The sequence below is a fragment of the Pseudopipra pipra genome, chromosome 1, assembly GCF_036250125.1.
Source record: "Pseudopipra pipra isolate bDixPip1 chromosome 1, bDixPip1.hap1, whole genome shotgun sequence".
Classification (NCBI taxonomy): Eukaryota; Metazoa; Chordata; class Aves; order Passeriformes; family Pipridae; genus Pseudopipra; species Pseudopipra pipra.
This window is the reverse complement of record NC_087549.1, coordinates 102,137,700-102,152,662: the sequence shown is the minus strand read 5'-3', so window position 1 is coordinate 102,152,662 and position 14,963 is coordinate 102,137,700. Positions and strand designations below refer to the sequence as shown.

General features: G+C 41.3%; 1 protein-coding gene across 4 annotated transcripts in view; it reads left to right on the top strand.

Annotated features, from left to right (window-relative positions):
* Window positions 1–14,963, top strand: part of GLI3 (GLI family zinc finger 3) — a 209,533-nt gene that overhangs the window by 52,559 nt on the left and 142,011 nt on the right. For 3 of the 4 annotated variants that reach the window (XM_064668336.1, XM_064668325.1, XM_064668331.1), the window contains one exon: window positions 14,628–14,870. In XM_064668336.1, coding sequence (XP_064524406.1) covers window positions 14,628–14,870 — 243 coding nt within the window. Of the gene's footprint in view, window positions 1–10,359; window positions 10,465–14,627; window positions 14,871–14,963 lie in introns of those variants that run through there. The other variant, XM_064668339.1, reaches the window with a different exon arrangement.

Sequence of the window (14,963 nt, the reverse complement as noted above, 5' to 3'; positions counted from 1 at the left end):
GATGAGTAGCTTCAGGACAGAGTCCTACGTGAATAAGTTTAAGATTTTTTTTCTATCCCTCAACCATATTGTTGACACTGTGTTGCCTAATGATTAGAAACCTGCTTGCATTCCATTAAAATTTTAATTACTCCTCAGTAACAAGACAACTTGATGGACCATTTTTTTGGTTTAAGCTGCAATTTGTTTCCTGCTTCCTTTGGGCCCACTGCCATTTTTTCCTGCTTTCACTGAAGTGAAGAGTCGTTTTGTTGAGAAGTTGAGGAGAGGAGGCTTGAGGAGACAGCCTTTTGGCCAGTAAATCCAGCTTTCTGATATACAAATCTGACATTTCTACAACCATGCTCCTAGTCTATGAAGCTGACTATGATCAGTCCTGGGCCACATTTTTAATTGTTTTTCTTCATTAAGGCTGTGCATGTGTAGTGTTTTCAGTTCGTGAGAGAATTTATGGTCAACCTGGCAGAATAGTTTCTATAGTCAGTCTCCATCTTCATGTCTGCGTATAGTTTCATGAGTGGTTGACAAACCCATGGGGTTTATGAAAGCATTTCTGTGTATTCTCTTTCTCGGTGGTTGAGGGGGACTGTGGAAGATAGCTGCCTGATCCTCAAGAGAATACTCAATAACTTACAAGCACTATGGATGTCTGGGTCACCCATACACTGCTGAAGTTCACAGAACCACATGTAATTCTTCTGTTGCATTCTGTCACTGCTTTAAGATTTATCCTGGAAACTTGCTCTAAATCACATCCCTAATCAGCAGCTCTGCTCAAAATGCAAAGCTGCTTGGAGTAGAAATGGGAATTGCCTCCAGGGCATGGCTTTCTCTCTTGATTCTCTTGTGTCTAATAAGACGCTGACTCTGATCAAAGTTTTTTCTGGTGAGATGCTTATTGCACCTTGCCCCTTAATACTTTCTTGTATGATGCAGAGAAATCACTCTGCAACCTTGATGTGAGAGGTTTGGTATTACAGCATCTCTTCCACCTGGCTGCTGCTTTTTTTTTGATAGAAATCTAGTACAGAAATTCTTGCCTCATACAGGAATGGCTTAATCCAATCAGTTGGTTTGAAAGATATGTAGAGTAGATACCAAACTCCATTCTGCCTTCCCTTGATATTATTCACCCTTGCCTCCTCAGAAATGAGGGAAAAGAAAGGTGTAGTATGGGAGGAGAGCCATCCCTCTGAGTACAGTTATGCAGTACAGTGTCTTGCATCACAGCATGCATCCTGGATCCTGGGTTTTGTCCTGTTAATATAAAACATTAATAAGGTACCAAAAATGCTAGGAATCCAAATCTGAGCATCTTTTTTTCCCTTCCTTCCCTTCCTTCCTTCCTCTTTCCCTCCCTATCCCTCCCTTCTTCCCTTTCTTCCCTTTCCTCCTTCCATTCCATTTGACCTGATCTTTATATTGGTACCTTGAGATGCTTACTCTACACTAGTTGAAGCCAAGATGTGTTGCTGCGGCTGAAGTTGTATGACATACTATGAGGTAACATGTTCTGAGAGTCTTGTGTAGACAAGTATATTATTGGCATCTGTTTGCATAATTTATTTATGCACTTCTGTATTCTTTTTTTTCAGTTAAATTGAGATAAACAGTAATTTTTATGTAAACCAAATGGCAGGGATGTTATACAGGACATGATTTGTGTCAATGTGAAGAAATTGCCCTGGATAGAGATGTTAAAATTTATTGAAGGAAAAGAAAGAAATAGAAAGCTTCATGTGTTAGAAATGTGGGCAGATAAATGGTGAAGATGCCAAGAAGTGAATTTGGATTCCTGCTGCTTTCTTGATTGGCAGGTAGTTGTAAAAACATACAGGGATACTGTGCTTTGAAAAGTCGGTGAGCAAATGCAGGCCACGGCAGAGAGCTCAGTTCAGCTGTTTCTGAAATTACATAGACAGCCCTGATTTGTGCCAGTTAGATTGCTGGTTCAAGGCTTTGGTTAATATCAAAAGTAGTGCATGTACTTTGATGTTAACACTCTTTAATGTCCAAGTTTACATCTTTGTTTCCATGATTTTTGAAGATAAGACCCGAAAGAGAGGGAAGTATGTAGTTCAGTGCAGCTGACAGTGGTAACCTTACTGCTCTGGAAAAGATTTTTGTCTAGTCTTTAGAAAGGAGTTGCAACAAGCAAGCCCAGTATGTATTCTGCTGTGAGATGGCTGTGGACTGTCAGTCTTTTTGCAATGAAAAAAAAAACATCTTCTAATGGAAATTTCTTCTTTACAGCTAGCCAGTTTTGATGTTACAATTCTGGTGCATCTAAAAAGGCTAACTGAATTTTATAGAACAAATGTGTTAAATCTCATATCCTCTGCAGGGAGATATGTTAATAAAACAAATGGTTGACAACATTGTCATGAATAACTGTAGAGGTATCTAAAGGTATTTTGAACACGGGTTGTCTTCTAGTTTTCATGTTTGCAAGACTTGTGGTAAAGCCATGAATTCTTCCACTCTCCCACAACAGTTTTACTTGTGCAGAAGCTTGGAAGTTCAGTCCCTCATGACAGTTGTGTGTGAAATGCTTGTGGAAATTATGTTTTCCTTTAAAAAATGTTCTGGTTCTTTTTCTTTGTTTTTCAAGAGGAAGCACCCTTTCTGAAATTAGTTTTGTTTCTTTTTGCCTTACTTTTGTTCAGTGCAAGTGTTGCACCTTTTTATCATACCAAATGTATTAGCAGAAGTGGAGGAAGGTGTTTTCTAGTTTTGATTCTGTCATGCCTGGTATGTTTAGAAATAGTTAGAATTCTTAGTGATACATTTAAGACGCAGTACTACTTTGTTTTTTAAAAATAAAAAAAACAGCAAAACTTGCTAATTCTCTTGTTGGAATACTTTCTGTATTGGAATGGATCCTTTTTCACTGACTACAGTTTTGCATTCCTCTGCAGCACAGAGAAGTGACTATACTCCTGGACATTATACAGTGACTTTTTTTTTTTTAAATCTATTTTGCGTTGTATATAGCCAAGTGAACTTTGCAGGTGATTCCTTTTCCCTTTCCCAGACTCCTTTCCATACAAATCAGGTTTATTTATGTTGTTTTGGGATGAAACTTAGTTCATTTTTCTCTGAAATGAATGTTGCCTGAACATCTAGGTAGCCAAGAAGGAGAAGAAGGAAAAAATCATAAGTAGACATTGAAATCTCCTTTTGCCGGATTGTGCATAGATGAAGCCAGCAAAATATGATTAACCATTTAAGAATCGTCTTTTTGAGCTGCCAATGGCTAGTGTAGTAGGAAGAGAGTGCTGTTTTAAATTGCTCTGATGCTTTCTTTCTGAACATGGTAGTGTTTTTCTAACTTGGCTATCTTTATGATCTCAGGTGTCCATTACTTAATGATAAATGGAAATATATAATATTGCTTAAGACAGTTATAAGCACTTAAGTATGTGTATATGGTTGATCAGTAAAAGCTTGCAGCCAATATTCCACTGTCTTTTAATTCTATTACACAGTACTAAGGTTAGAAAGACAAATGCGGAAATAATCAAAAAAAGAAGTCTGAAAATCAGTTTTCGTCATCCCTAAAACTCAACAGAAAACATTAACCATCAACTTGTTTTGATCCATAAAGTGATCTGGTTGGCATGCAGGTCCTCTCCCTATGAGGTCGTGTTCAGAAGCCTGGAAAAAACTGGTGTGTCTCAGGCTTTCTTGCCTGTTCTCAAATGTAGCAGGCAAGCAGGCTGGTGGACCCTACCAGAGCCTAGAAACCCTGGCCAGAAGTGTGCAGTGGAAGTGAAGAAGGGAGGAGAAGAAGCTCTGACGAGGAAGCTGGTGAGCGGTAGTCAATTCTTTGTGCTGGTTTAAAGGTAAATTGGCAGGGGAAATGAACCCAACTCAAAAAGAGAGATTATAAGTCAGAATAACAATTTAATAAAATAATACCATAAGTACGGTTATACAGACAAACAATTGGTCTTAACCCACAAAACCCAAATGTATAACCCAGCACCCTGGGGCATGAACAGAGTGGTGTCATTTGGGCCCTCTGAATCCAAAGTAAAGGGAGAGGGGAAAACCTGTTGGTGAGAGTGCTGCTGCAGTCTGGTCAAGAGTGGTGATTGCAGTCCGGTCGAGAGTGATGGTTGCAGTCTGGTTGAGAGTGGTGTCTGCAGTCTGGTTGAGAACGGTGATCTGCAGTCTTCCTCTGGATCCCACGAGTGGTTAAAAAAGTTCCAAGACTCCAAGATTATATATCCTCCAGTTCAGGCAGGAATGCCCAGTACTTCCCTCAGGGCTGGGAGTTCCACAGTGGGTGTGAGGACAGGAGCAGCATCCTCCTATCTCGAAGGCCTCTTAAAACCCAGTTTATAGCCTGAGGAGTCAGGCTGCTCTGGGCAGAGGGTGTAAATGGTCTATTGAAACAGTTTCTGGGAAATGGCATGGAAGGCTATAGAATACACAGTTTTGGGTTACACCCATACAGTGATGAACTGGTCCCAGCAGTTCTAACTAGGACATTCTCTAACTCCATGTACCACAAGCCTTCTCTCCAAAGCTTTTAAGAGCATTTTTACCCCTAGATGAGGGGAGGGGAGACCATGTTATCAAAAGTTTCGGCTATCCTTTTCTTCCATGCTCTCCAATCTCCATCCCTCCTTGCCCACTCACATGCACCCATCCTGGGACCCAAGCTGCTTGCTTGTGGCTGGTGGTAGTATTTTTGATGACTCACTGTGTGAGGTAGTATTGCAGCGTGCACCTCTGCGAGAGCTTGTGCATCCTCTTTAGTGGAGAAAACTGAGAAGAAAGTGAGCAGGGGGGGAAAAACAGATTGGTGTTTGGGAAGGTCAAAAACTTCTCAAGGTTTTGACCTTGAGAAGGTTTGGGAAGGTCAAAAGGCTTAAGGAGAATTTTTTCTTTTGTAAGGAGTGTCTCCGGGCGGGGAAGACAGCCTCTGAACTTTACCATTTATAGGTAAACAAATGATGTCAGGTTTGGGGTTCTCAGAATACCATATTCCTGGTGGAGAGGTAGTACTGCTAAAAGGAATATTTCACAATATCTGTGGATTAGGAGCTCTGCTGTTTTAAACTAATGCACTGATGTCCAGAAGATCATTCAAAGCATCAAGTCATTTGGTGTACAGGGTTAGAGAGATTTCTGGGCCAGTTTTTTTCTTTATTTGAAAACATCCTTTGCTGTAAACCTTATGTTTATTTTGTAGGATTCTTCTCAATTACTTAGACTACTGATGAGGCATATGAAAAGTCTCATTTCTAGATTCAGGTATCCAGCTTGCCTGTGTGGACACTTCTGTGCAGACATCATGTATCATACAGAGCCCCACACGCAATTGGTTGGATTTTATGGAATGTGAGGTGGAGCTGAACTTGAGGGTGCCTGTGACCACACTTGTGGATATAGAAATACATACACATATGCACAGGGAGATGTATATGGCATTCAAATTTTGCCCTGAGACCTTGATGAAATCATTGTCCACAACTGAGATTGCAGCCACTGTAAATCAGGACTGGATAACCCATAACATATTTTTAAACAACTGGTATGCTTCTGAGGCCAGAAGTACAGGGATATAGTGGAAACATCGACTCTTACTGCAACTGTGCAAAAGGATGCAGCAATAGTTAAATTTCGCAACTAAATAGGTGATATCTGCCATCTAAACTGAAGGGTCGCCTGGGTTGTTGCAAACAACTTAGCTATTTGTTAATGATTTCATTTAGCTGTTTGCACCCACCCGAGGAAACCGGGAAGAAATATCGATTCTGTTCGTATGCAACACTATAATAATTTTTTTTTTCTGTCAAGGCCAAGGTGACTGCACTGAAGATGTTGCAAAGGAAGATGGTGCACCAAAGGCTTTATAACTCCTCTTTCACTCTTTTGTGGCTTTTAAGCATGGCTAATCAAGTTTATATCAGGCTACAAACACCTTTAAGGCCTGATGTTGCTGCTGGCTTGGTAGAAAGTGACAGCACAGAATATGTCCCCCAGTGTCTGAGCGAAATGAGGCAGTTACCCTCAGATAGGCATAAACGTGCTATTAGATGGTTAAGAAATATATCCCCCTCCAAACTCTCCTGGGAATTTGTTGTAGCGCCTTTGATGTAACTAATTAGCCTGCTCAAAGTAAGCAGTGACTAACAGTCTAATAACTGGCTAATGGAAGGAACTTCATAATGTTTTCAAATCAGGATCCTTTTGAGAGTTTTGCAATAGGCTGAGAAGATTTTTCCTTCTGAGAAATGGCTACCAATAGTCAGATGCTCATGTCTGTCATTATCTTTAAGTTATATTTGAGTCTCTTGGCTCTTTGAAGAGGCTAGATATTGGAGAAGGGCAGTGATCTTGAAGATATTCTGAAAGTGCAAAGCTTGAGTTTTAGCCCTGATCAGCAGACTTTGAATAAATGTTCTAGTTTGCTGAGGCTGTTGCACAGTAATTTGCCACTTCTGCATTTGCTGAATTTTGTAAGGTAGAACAGTATTTTCAAAGGAGGAATGATAAGGTAAGGTTGGTTTTTCTAGAGATTTCTTTTTCTCATGTGAGTTTTCCAACATTTAAGCAGCAAAATCAAAACATAAAATTTTATTATATCAAGGAAGGGAAATGCTTTTGGTGGCCTTCTAGTTCTTCAAATTTAAAAGGAGAAATCGCACATGTTAATTTTGCCAATTAATTCTACCTTCAAATGTCTTCTACTTCTGCATTAAGGCTTTCTTTTTTTCTTGTCCACTGGAATTACAAAGCACTTGTAATACTAAGAGCCCCTTTCTCATCAAGCTAATTTCCAGCATTTCCACGTGCTAACAAACACCTCCAATGCATTTTTCAGGCACAGACTATTTGTGCCAAGTGGTTGGAGCCTTTCTGATGCTGGACATGAATCCCTTTTGCTCTACTTGCACAGGTAGTTTCACTGAATCCCTGGGATTACAGTGTGAGTAAAGCAAGCAGAATTTGGGCCTTGTAGGCCCCATGAAGGTAAACTTAAAAGCTCGCCACCTGCTTGGTACCTAGGTGCAGGGTTTAGTGTTTCTCCTGCCGCAGTCAATGTCGTCACTAACACCTAAACCAGAGTGCTGGGGGCTGCGCTCTCCAGCGGTGTTAAGTATCACCGCAATAATCCACTGTCTGCCATGGGAGAAACATGTAGCCCTGAACTTGGGAAGGGAGAAAATGATTTTCAGCTGTTTTGATTTAAATTGTTTGTTTTTGTTATTTTAAAGCCTGTGTGGAAATGGGCTGGGAGAAGGCTTGTTTAGGAATGAGGCTCCCACTTCTTTGGAGGCTGACCTTGTGAGTTGCTGAGAATTAGTCCCTCCATTAGCTTCCCAGAGAGTCTCAGCCCTGCAGGCCGGGCCTGCGGCTGGGCATTGCAGGGGTTCAGGCTTCACATCTCAGCTAGCTTGTGGTTCAGCTGGGCAGCTCGAGGCAAACTTGGCCAACAGGATACTGTGGGAATCTGGTTCACAGCAAGCAACTTCAACAGCTTGTTCTGAAGTCATTAAAGACAGTGGGATGGCTCAAGTGTCAGGTCAGTAACTTCAGGCATATACCCAAATGTTTCGCCCTTTCTTTCCCCATATCCTGCATGATCAGTGAGATGTAGAATCATGTGTAAGGCAGCCCAGCCCTGCCTTCTGCCCTCCTCGTCCATCTTTGAGGTTGAGAGTCCTGGGACTAACAAGGAGGTTTCCACAGCACCCTGTGCCTTGTTGTGTAAGTAGCTGTGTGCACAGCTACCTCTTGTGCTTCCTAACTAGGTTTTTTTCAGCTTATAGAAGATTTTTAGCATTGCTCTATAGATCTAAGCCTGGGGTTTGAGGATGCAGATCCGGTAGGTGTTTGCTTGTATGAAACTTGAAAGGTAGTTTTATTTTACATGATTTCGTATACGTCTGTTTAACTTCAGCCAGTTGGTTTTAGCTGGGAGCAGTTGGGGAGGCAGCAAGCAGTGTAAACTCATCTGGATAATAAAGAAATTGAGATTAAGGCACTGCTACTAACAAGGCTCTCTCTGATTTAGGGGTCTGAAAAAGTTCACCTGAGTTTTTTAAGCTGCTTCATACCATTCTCAAGTTCTCCAGCAGTCTTGGGGAAGAGTTATGTACACAGTTGGAAAAGGCTGCCAGCGACGTTCTACTGATAACAGTGCATTGGTGGTTTAGTGTTGGAGCAGTGTGGGCTCTGTACAGGCCCAGTCTTGTCTCGTCCAGGTCAGTGGGAGCTCTGCCATTGACCCGGAGGAGTGTATAATCAGGCTCTGTTTCCAAAGTCATAGGCGCTTTATCGATGCAGTATGTTCTGTCTTCCTCTGTACTTTTGAAAACAGAACTGAACTAAGTTGTGCAGTAGATGCAGCAAAAATGAACGTATGTCACAGTTGAGGAAAATAAGGAAGAGTGTGGATAGTATTAAGTAGGTTTTTGTGGGGTCCTCTCTCTGCTTTGTTGATACCTCCTTTTTCTTCCAGTGAAAGTTAAAGATTACAAAGAAAGAATATAACAGGTTTTTCAAAACAAACAAACAAAACCAAAAAGGAGCTGTGTATTCATATTCCAGAGGTCACAAATCAGTTCTTGAAAAATACTATACATACGATAATGGAAAAATAACTAAGCTGAAAATCCATTTCAAGTGGGAATATAAAACTATACATTTTCAGTGGTGAGCTCAGATAATGTATGTTATTTATAAACACAAAAGTCTTGTATAAGGTATGCTTAAGCATTGCTAATAAAGTGAGTACAGTACTTTTTATCTAACAGATTTTGTAGCCTCTCCTGTGATTGGAGTCTATTTTTAAAACCAGTTATGAACATTGTGCTTCATATCTGTGTTACTGTTTCCAGAGTGCGTACTTCTTGTGCAGTTTCTCCAAATGCAGGAAAATAACAAACTTGGGACCAGGAGTGCCCAATTCAAACTACTGTACCCACCCAAAACAAAATTTCAGTTACAGCATGCAGTGTTTTCAAAGGCAGGCACAATCCTCCTGATCTACTTCCTCCTGTTTGCTCTTAAGGTGGCCAGAGAGTAGTGATCAGCGTGTGTATGCAAGAAGGTGCAGATACAGGTGTCCTAATGAGCCTGGCAGTTGCTCTATTGCATCATTTCGAGAAAGAAAATGTCAAGCGTCAAAAACTTAGACTTTCTTAAACATGAAGGGAATTGCTTTCTTTCTTAGGTATGTGCTCTATTAAGAATCTAAATAATCAATCTTTTTTACATTCCATCTTTCCCCTTCCTCCTGGCTCACAGCAACCTAAAATGCTACTTTTCTGGGAAAGACTGATATTCTGACTTCAGTTTTGTAATTTAATGATGAAGAGTTTCCTTAGTAAACCAAATTTAGAGTACTAGAATGCTTATCTTATATCCAGACCTTGAACATAAAAGGCATTTTATACCAGCAATTGTTCATTTAATGAGCAATTGCAGAGTGCAGGATGGTTAAGGGATTGAGCTATATGCACCATTATTGCAAGAAGTATTCTGAAATACCAGAAATAGGACGTAAGCTCTGATCAGGGGGACTGTGAGCACAATTACCTTCTTTTCAAATCCTTCTGTGACACTGCGGGAGGAAAAAGGACTTTGAAACTTGAAAGGAAAGAGCTTGCTTTCAACCTCAAAAGCTAGGAGGAAAGGGCTCTGAAATTTGCTCAGTATTCCCAATTCACCATTAGCCTGTTTCTTCCTTTAGCCTCAAGGCATTCTCCGCTTTTTGAAAAGATGTTAAGAAATTCAGTCACAATAGAGAGCCTAGTTTTGAACATGTTTCACTCGGTCCATTGAGGTCTGGTCTTCAGCCTTTGTGTGGGGTGAATTGAGCTGAGCAGCAATCTGGTTGGGGAGAGGTGAATGAGCAGTCTCTGTGCAGTCACAAATTCTGGCAAAGAAAAGATTACCCTTTCCTTTATTTTACAATATGCATTCCTGTACAATCCTGCTAGTGGCAATATGCAGAGCCGAGCTTGTGCTTAGGTCAATATGGAGCACTTGGTTTATAGCAACTCTTGTTAAGTTTGTCTTGTAATTGAAGCTGCTGTTGACCTTGCTTGGAGACCATTTGTAAAACCGTTTATTTAGCATAAACTGAAATAATAAACCCTCCTTCTCTTAGGCCGATTGTGATAGGGTGACATTAGTTTGATTTAATGATTAGCTGCCTGACCCCTCAGCTAGAGAGAGCTGCTTGAATAGGGAGAGTTCACTAGGAAGCACACAGGAAGAATACTAATGAGCTTGTTAAATTTAGCATGGCACCAACCACTTTTAATTCCTCTAATGGGAGAAGCACTGCCTCTGAGAGAGAGGGAGGGAGATGGGGAGAGGGGGGGAAAGAGAGAAAGAGGAAAAGAGCGAGGAATGCCCATGTCCTGGTAGCCAGAGAATTTTGGTAAGAGAAGAGGAGAGCTTAGAGGGACCGTCAGCCAGGGTCTCTTGGACTGAGTTGTAAGTACCTTGTCTTTTCTCTTACCCAGCCTAAGTGCGTTTGCAGATCACTCCGGAGATAGTAATGCTCTCTGCAAGTTTGCATGCAGAAATGTGGTGATGAAACTTAATACATAAACAGATTTAACTGGTTTCGTGTTGTCTTGTTTAAGCAGGGGTGTCTCTGAAGTGTGTTGGGACTGATTTTTAGTGTGGTGTATCAATAGATTTCAACTTTTTTTTAGTTGCTGACTATAAGGGGTTTAAAGTAAAAGAGCTTCTACTTTGTCTTGGTTCATGACAAAAAAACACCAAACCAAACCAAACAAAAAAAAACCCCAAAACCAAACGAAAAAACCAACAAAAAATTCAACAGGGAAAGAAATTTATATGGATTTTTTTCATTAGGTTTTGGTTTGTACTGAATTTTTTAACTTTCTGCGTAAATTAGCTGAGCAATTAAAAGTACGTTTATTCAGTGATACTATCCAGCGTGAGTTTTTTGAAAAAGCTTTTTGATTCAGTGAGGTGCTCCATAGTGCTCAGCAGTTCTAATAAAAACGGCTCCTGATTAGAATAGCAGGACTAAATAAGGTATTTCTCAGTGGATGGGAGAATCCTGGATTAATGCGATCATTTTAGACTGGGCATTTCTAACGTATGTCTCTGGCTACTGGCTTCTTAAGTCAGAGTAAGGGTGTACATCAAGAAAGAGAAGCTTATGCAGATTGCTCTTGGGGCATGATTATTTTTTTCTTTTTCTTCTCTTATTTAACCTTTCTCTCTTACACCCACAAAAGGTGGGATGAATTATACTGGAGTTGGTGGGCTCCCACCACTGGGAATCAGGTGGAGATGAACTTTGGCATTTGTGTCTCTGTAACATTTTAGTAAATCAAATGTTTCTTTTGACACTAAAACTGGCCCTGCTTCTAAAACATGAGCAGAGCAGTAACAAAACAGTTCTCATGTATTTGACTGTAAAGCCCCTTTGGCAGACGCTGCTGGAGAAGTGGGCTGTTTGCTTACATTTTTGTTATAGAATCCCACTTGTTGCCATGGTGGACAGTGTGTTCTGTCAATAATTTGGCCTGGTGCGTCTTGCCTGCACTTACTCTAGAAACTTTATTGAACGATTCAGCTGAACCAGAACAAGATTAGACAGCTTTCCCCTTTTGGCACTCTGGAGTGGCTCGCCTGCCGTGAGAGTAGGCAGTGAGTGTTTCTGCAAGACGAGTTTCCCGCTCCACGCTGGGGGAGCTCCTGCAAACCTCTGACTGTTACGTGTCCTGGAGCGTGGGTGCTGTCAAATTTCTCATCTATCCCCTATCAAAAGCAGCTCAGTGGCATGGAACATGAAGCAAATGCTTAGCGAACTGTTTGGTCAATGAATATGCCTTACTATTGCAAAAATGCCATCATGTGTAGTTAAATACTTCTGAGGGAATTTTTGCATGGCAGACAATGCACAGAAACTTTTGACTCGTCGCAGCACACGGCGATAACTTCATAATGGGGAGAAAGATGGATGATGCAGTAAGAAAAGTACTGCTTTTTTGTTTTTCTCGTTTTATTTTTTTCCTCAAGTAACCAAAAAAGGGGAAAGCTTATTAAAACAAACCATATTTTTACTTTAGTTTCTAGGTTACTGAAAGTAGGTTTTGAATTTCATTCAGCAATTTGAAAAATCTGACTTTTCCATAATAGTCACTACTACCTTGATTCATGACACATGCATGTTTTGAGAAGGAAAGTATAAAAGTGGAGCCTGCAGACAGACATCGGCTTCTTGTTGTATACCAGGATGGCAGTTTTAACAAATATTATCTTTATATGGAAGAGTAAAAGAACTGAAATCCTATCTGATCATCCTAGTGATTATACAGCCCCACAAATCACCCTAGCTTTCTTCTTTCTGAACTGTTTTAGCACACATTAGGTTGCTCTGCTTAAGGGTCTGTCAGAATTTCAAATGGAATGTAATCCTCTATTTTTATAGGAGTTTACATCTCATCAGTGAAAGTTCACTCTAGGTTGAAATTTAACATAAAAGACTCTGGCTAAAGAGAAACCTGATGGAAAATATGACTTTGGGGTGATTTATATTTTATTTTTTAGTTATACAAGCAAGTTTCTAAAAACCTCCTGTAAGTTTTAAAGTTTTAGACCCCCTTTTGCAGTTCTGTAACTAAAACCAGCTTCGGTGTAAAAAGTTGAAACCTTAAACCCTGCTAATCCAGAGCAGGGACCAGTGCCTGTGCATATTAATAAAAAGCAGAGAAGGGCAAAGGGTTTAAACTCTGTAATGTTGTTGTCTATTTCCATTAACTATTTCTCCTCAGACCCAACTCTGGAAATTCTCTGTATGGAGAATTACTGCTGGCTGTAAAAAGAATTCTGTCCCTGGAAGATGCTGATAAGTCAGCAGACCCTGGTTGCTGTAATACGTGCAGATAGAAAAATAATTAAGTGCTCAATAGGCTACTGTACTGGGTTTTCATGTTGTTGCTACTTGGGGGGAGAGAGAACAGGGAGAAAACTAGTGAGCAATGCATTCAGAGCAATGGTGTAGCTAGTCTATACATATAATGGCCAAAATTCAGCTCCAGGTATCCATAAGGACAGAGCGTGTTTCCAATCTAATTTGTACAAAGGCACATAGGTTGAGTTACTCTGGTATCAGGCTTGCTGAAAGTAGTCACCTAGTAAATTGCTGGCTGGTGCTTTTGCTGTGTGAACAAGTACACCAGAGCAAGGTGCAAGTGAAAACTTAGCCCTGACTTCAAATCTCTGACAACTGAAGTACAGTCTTGGCACTGGTGTCAATCATTCTTGCTTGCATGCGGGTTGTAGAGTAAGAGCACTTAAGTTTTATTTCCCAAGGGTGTTTCCATTTCCTTTTCTGGTTACCGTTTTTGCGCCCAGTATTTAATAATTTGAGATTCCTTGTGTACTTCTAGAACTGCAGAGCAACTTTGAAATGAAGTGTCTTTATCAGTACTCCTTCAAGATGTGTTGGTGTAAACTCGCATGTGCTGTGTAGTTGATAAAAGAAGGCTGTACTTAGAGCATGGGTATCGGCCAAGGATTCAGCAATCAATCATGCTTGTTTAGAGGAATGTCTCTGTGTTTTAAACCAATAATGAAACTGAAGGAGGGCATTTACATTAGAGACTTGTGTACCTGACAAAGCCCCTCTGCCACATGGCATGTGTGAAATGCACCTGGAAACACACATCTGGCTTTTGAGGAATATAACCACTTTGTCTGGTTTTCAAAGTATGTGTGCTTTTTAAAATTAATTTGTTATTATTATTAACTTTTATTAATTTTAACCCTGGGGGTTAAAATTCATGTGGGTGCAGAGGGTTGGTTTAGCACCCAGTCCTGGAGCTGCCTACATAGAAGGCTGGTGGAGCCATGATCAGGAGGCTCTTTTTCCATCACAAGTGGTACCACAGGCCTAGAGCCTTACTCCAAACTAGGACTTGGGTTTGACCCTCCTAGTTATTATTATTATTATTATTATTCCCTCTGCCCTTTTTCCTTTCCCCTTGTTGATTAGGAATTTGTGTGTTCGTCTGTGGGGATATGGGAAGAAGAGGTAGGAGGAGTGTACCCCACCACCCTACATGGGCACCCATCTTGAGCAATTGTACGCATTTTATTGTTGCCCACCTTAGTTCTGATCACTACCAACCTCCCTGCAAGGCTTCAGCCCCTCACACAGGCAAAGCCCCAGGGACCTGGAGCTGGGCTTGCAGAGCAGCGGTGGGTGGCTGGGTGTGATTTAGGCCCAGCTGGTGGGGTTCATCTTCTCCTCTGTGTGACAAATCATTTCATGACTCCCCATCAGGGAACCTGAGCTCCCAGCCTCCTTGTCCCAGAGGCAGGGAAACAGCAAGCCTGTGTCTGTTCCTGCACAATTGATGGCCCCGTTGGTAGGGGCATCGGTGCATGGGTGACTGTGATCTACTGCTCTGCCGCTGCCGGCTCCAAATGGGCAGGCATCCCCAGGCCATCCCTCACAGCCACACAGGCACCTCCTGTCACAAACTTACACCGGGAGGAGGAGGGTGGCGGGGGGAGAACTTTTCTTTATTGTATTTGCTATAAATGGACTAAAAGTGTGTGTCTCTCTTTTTTCTTCCCTTCTCTCTTTCTTCTCCCTCGTTTTTTTGCAGAGGATGAAAGTCCTGGGCAGACCTATCACAGAGAGAGAAGGAACGCGATCACAATGCAGCCGCAGGGTGGGCAAGGCCTCAGCAAGATCAGTGAAGAGCCTTCCACGTCGAGTGAGGAAAGGGCCTCATTAATCAAGAAGGAGATCCATGGATCTATATCGCACCTTCCCGAACCTTCTGTACCTTACCGTGGGACGCTCTTTACCATGGACCCCCGAAACGGTTACATGGACCCTCATTACCGTGAGTATTGATTGCTGGTTCATTCGGGGATGCAAAGCTGGAAGACTGTCAAGTTTAATGTAACTTTATTTGCCACTTTGCATTGTTCCCAGG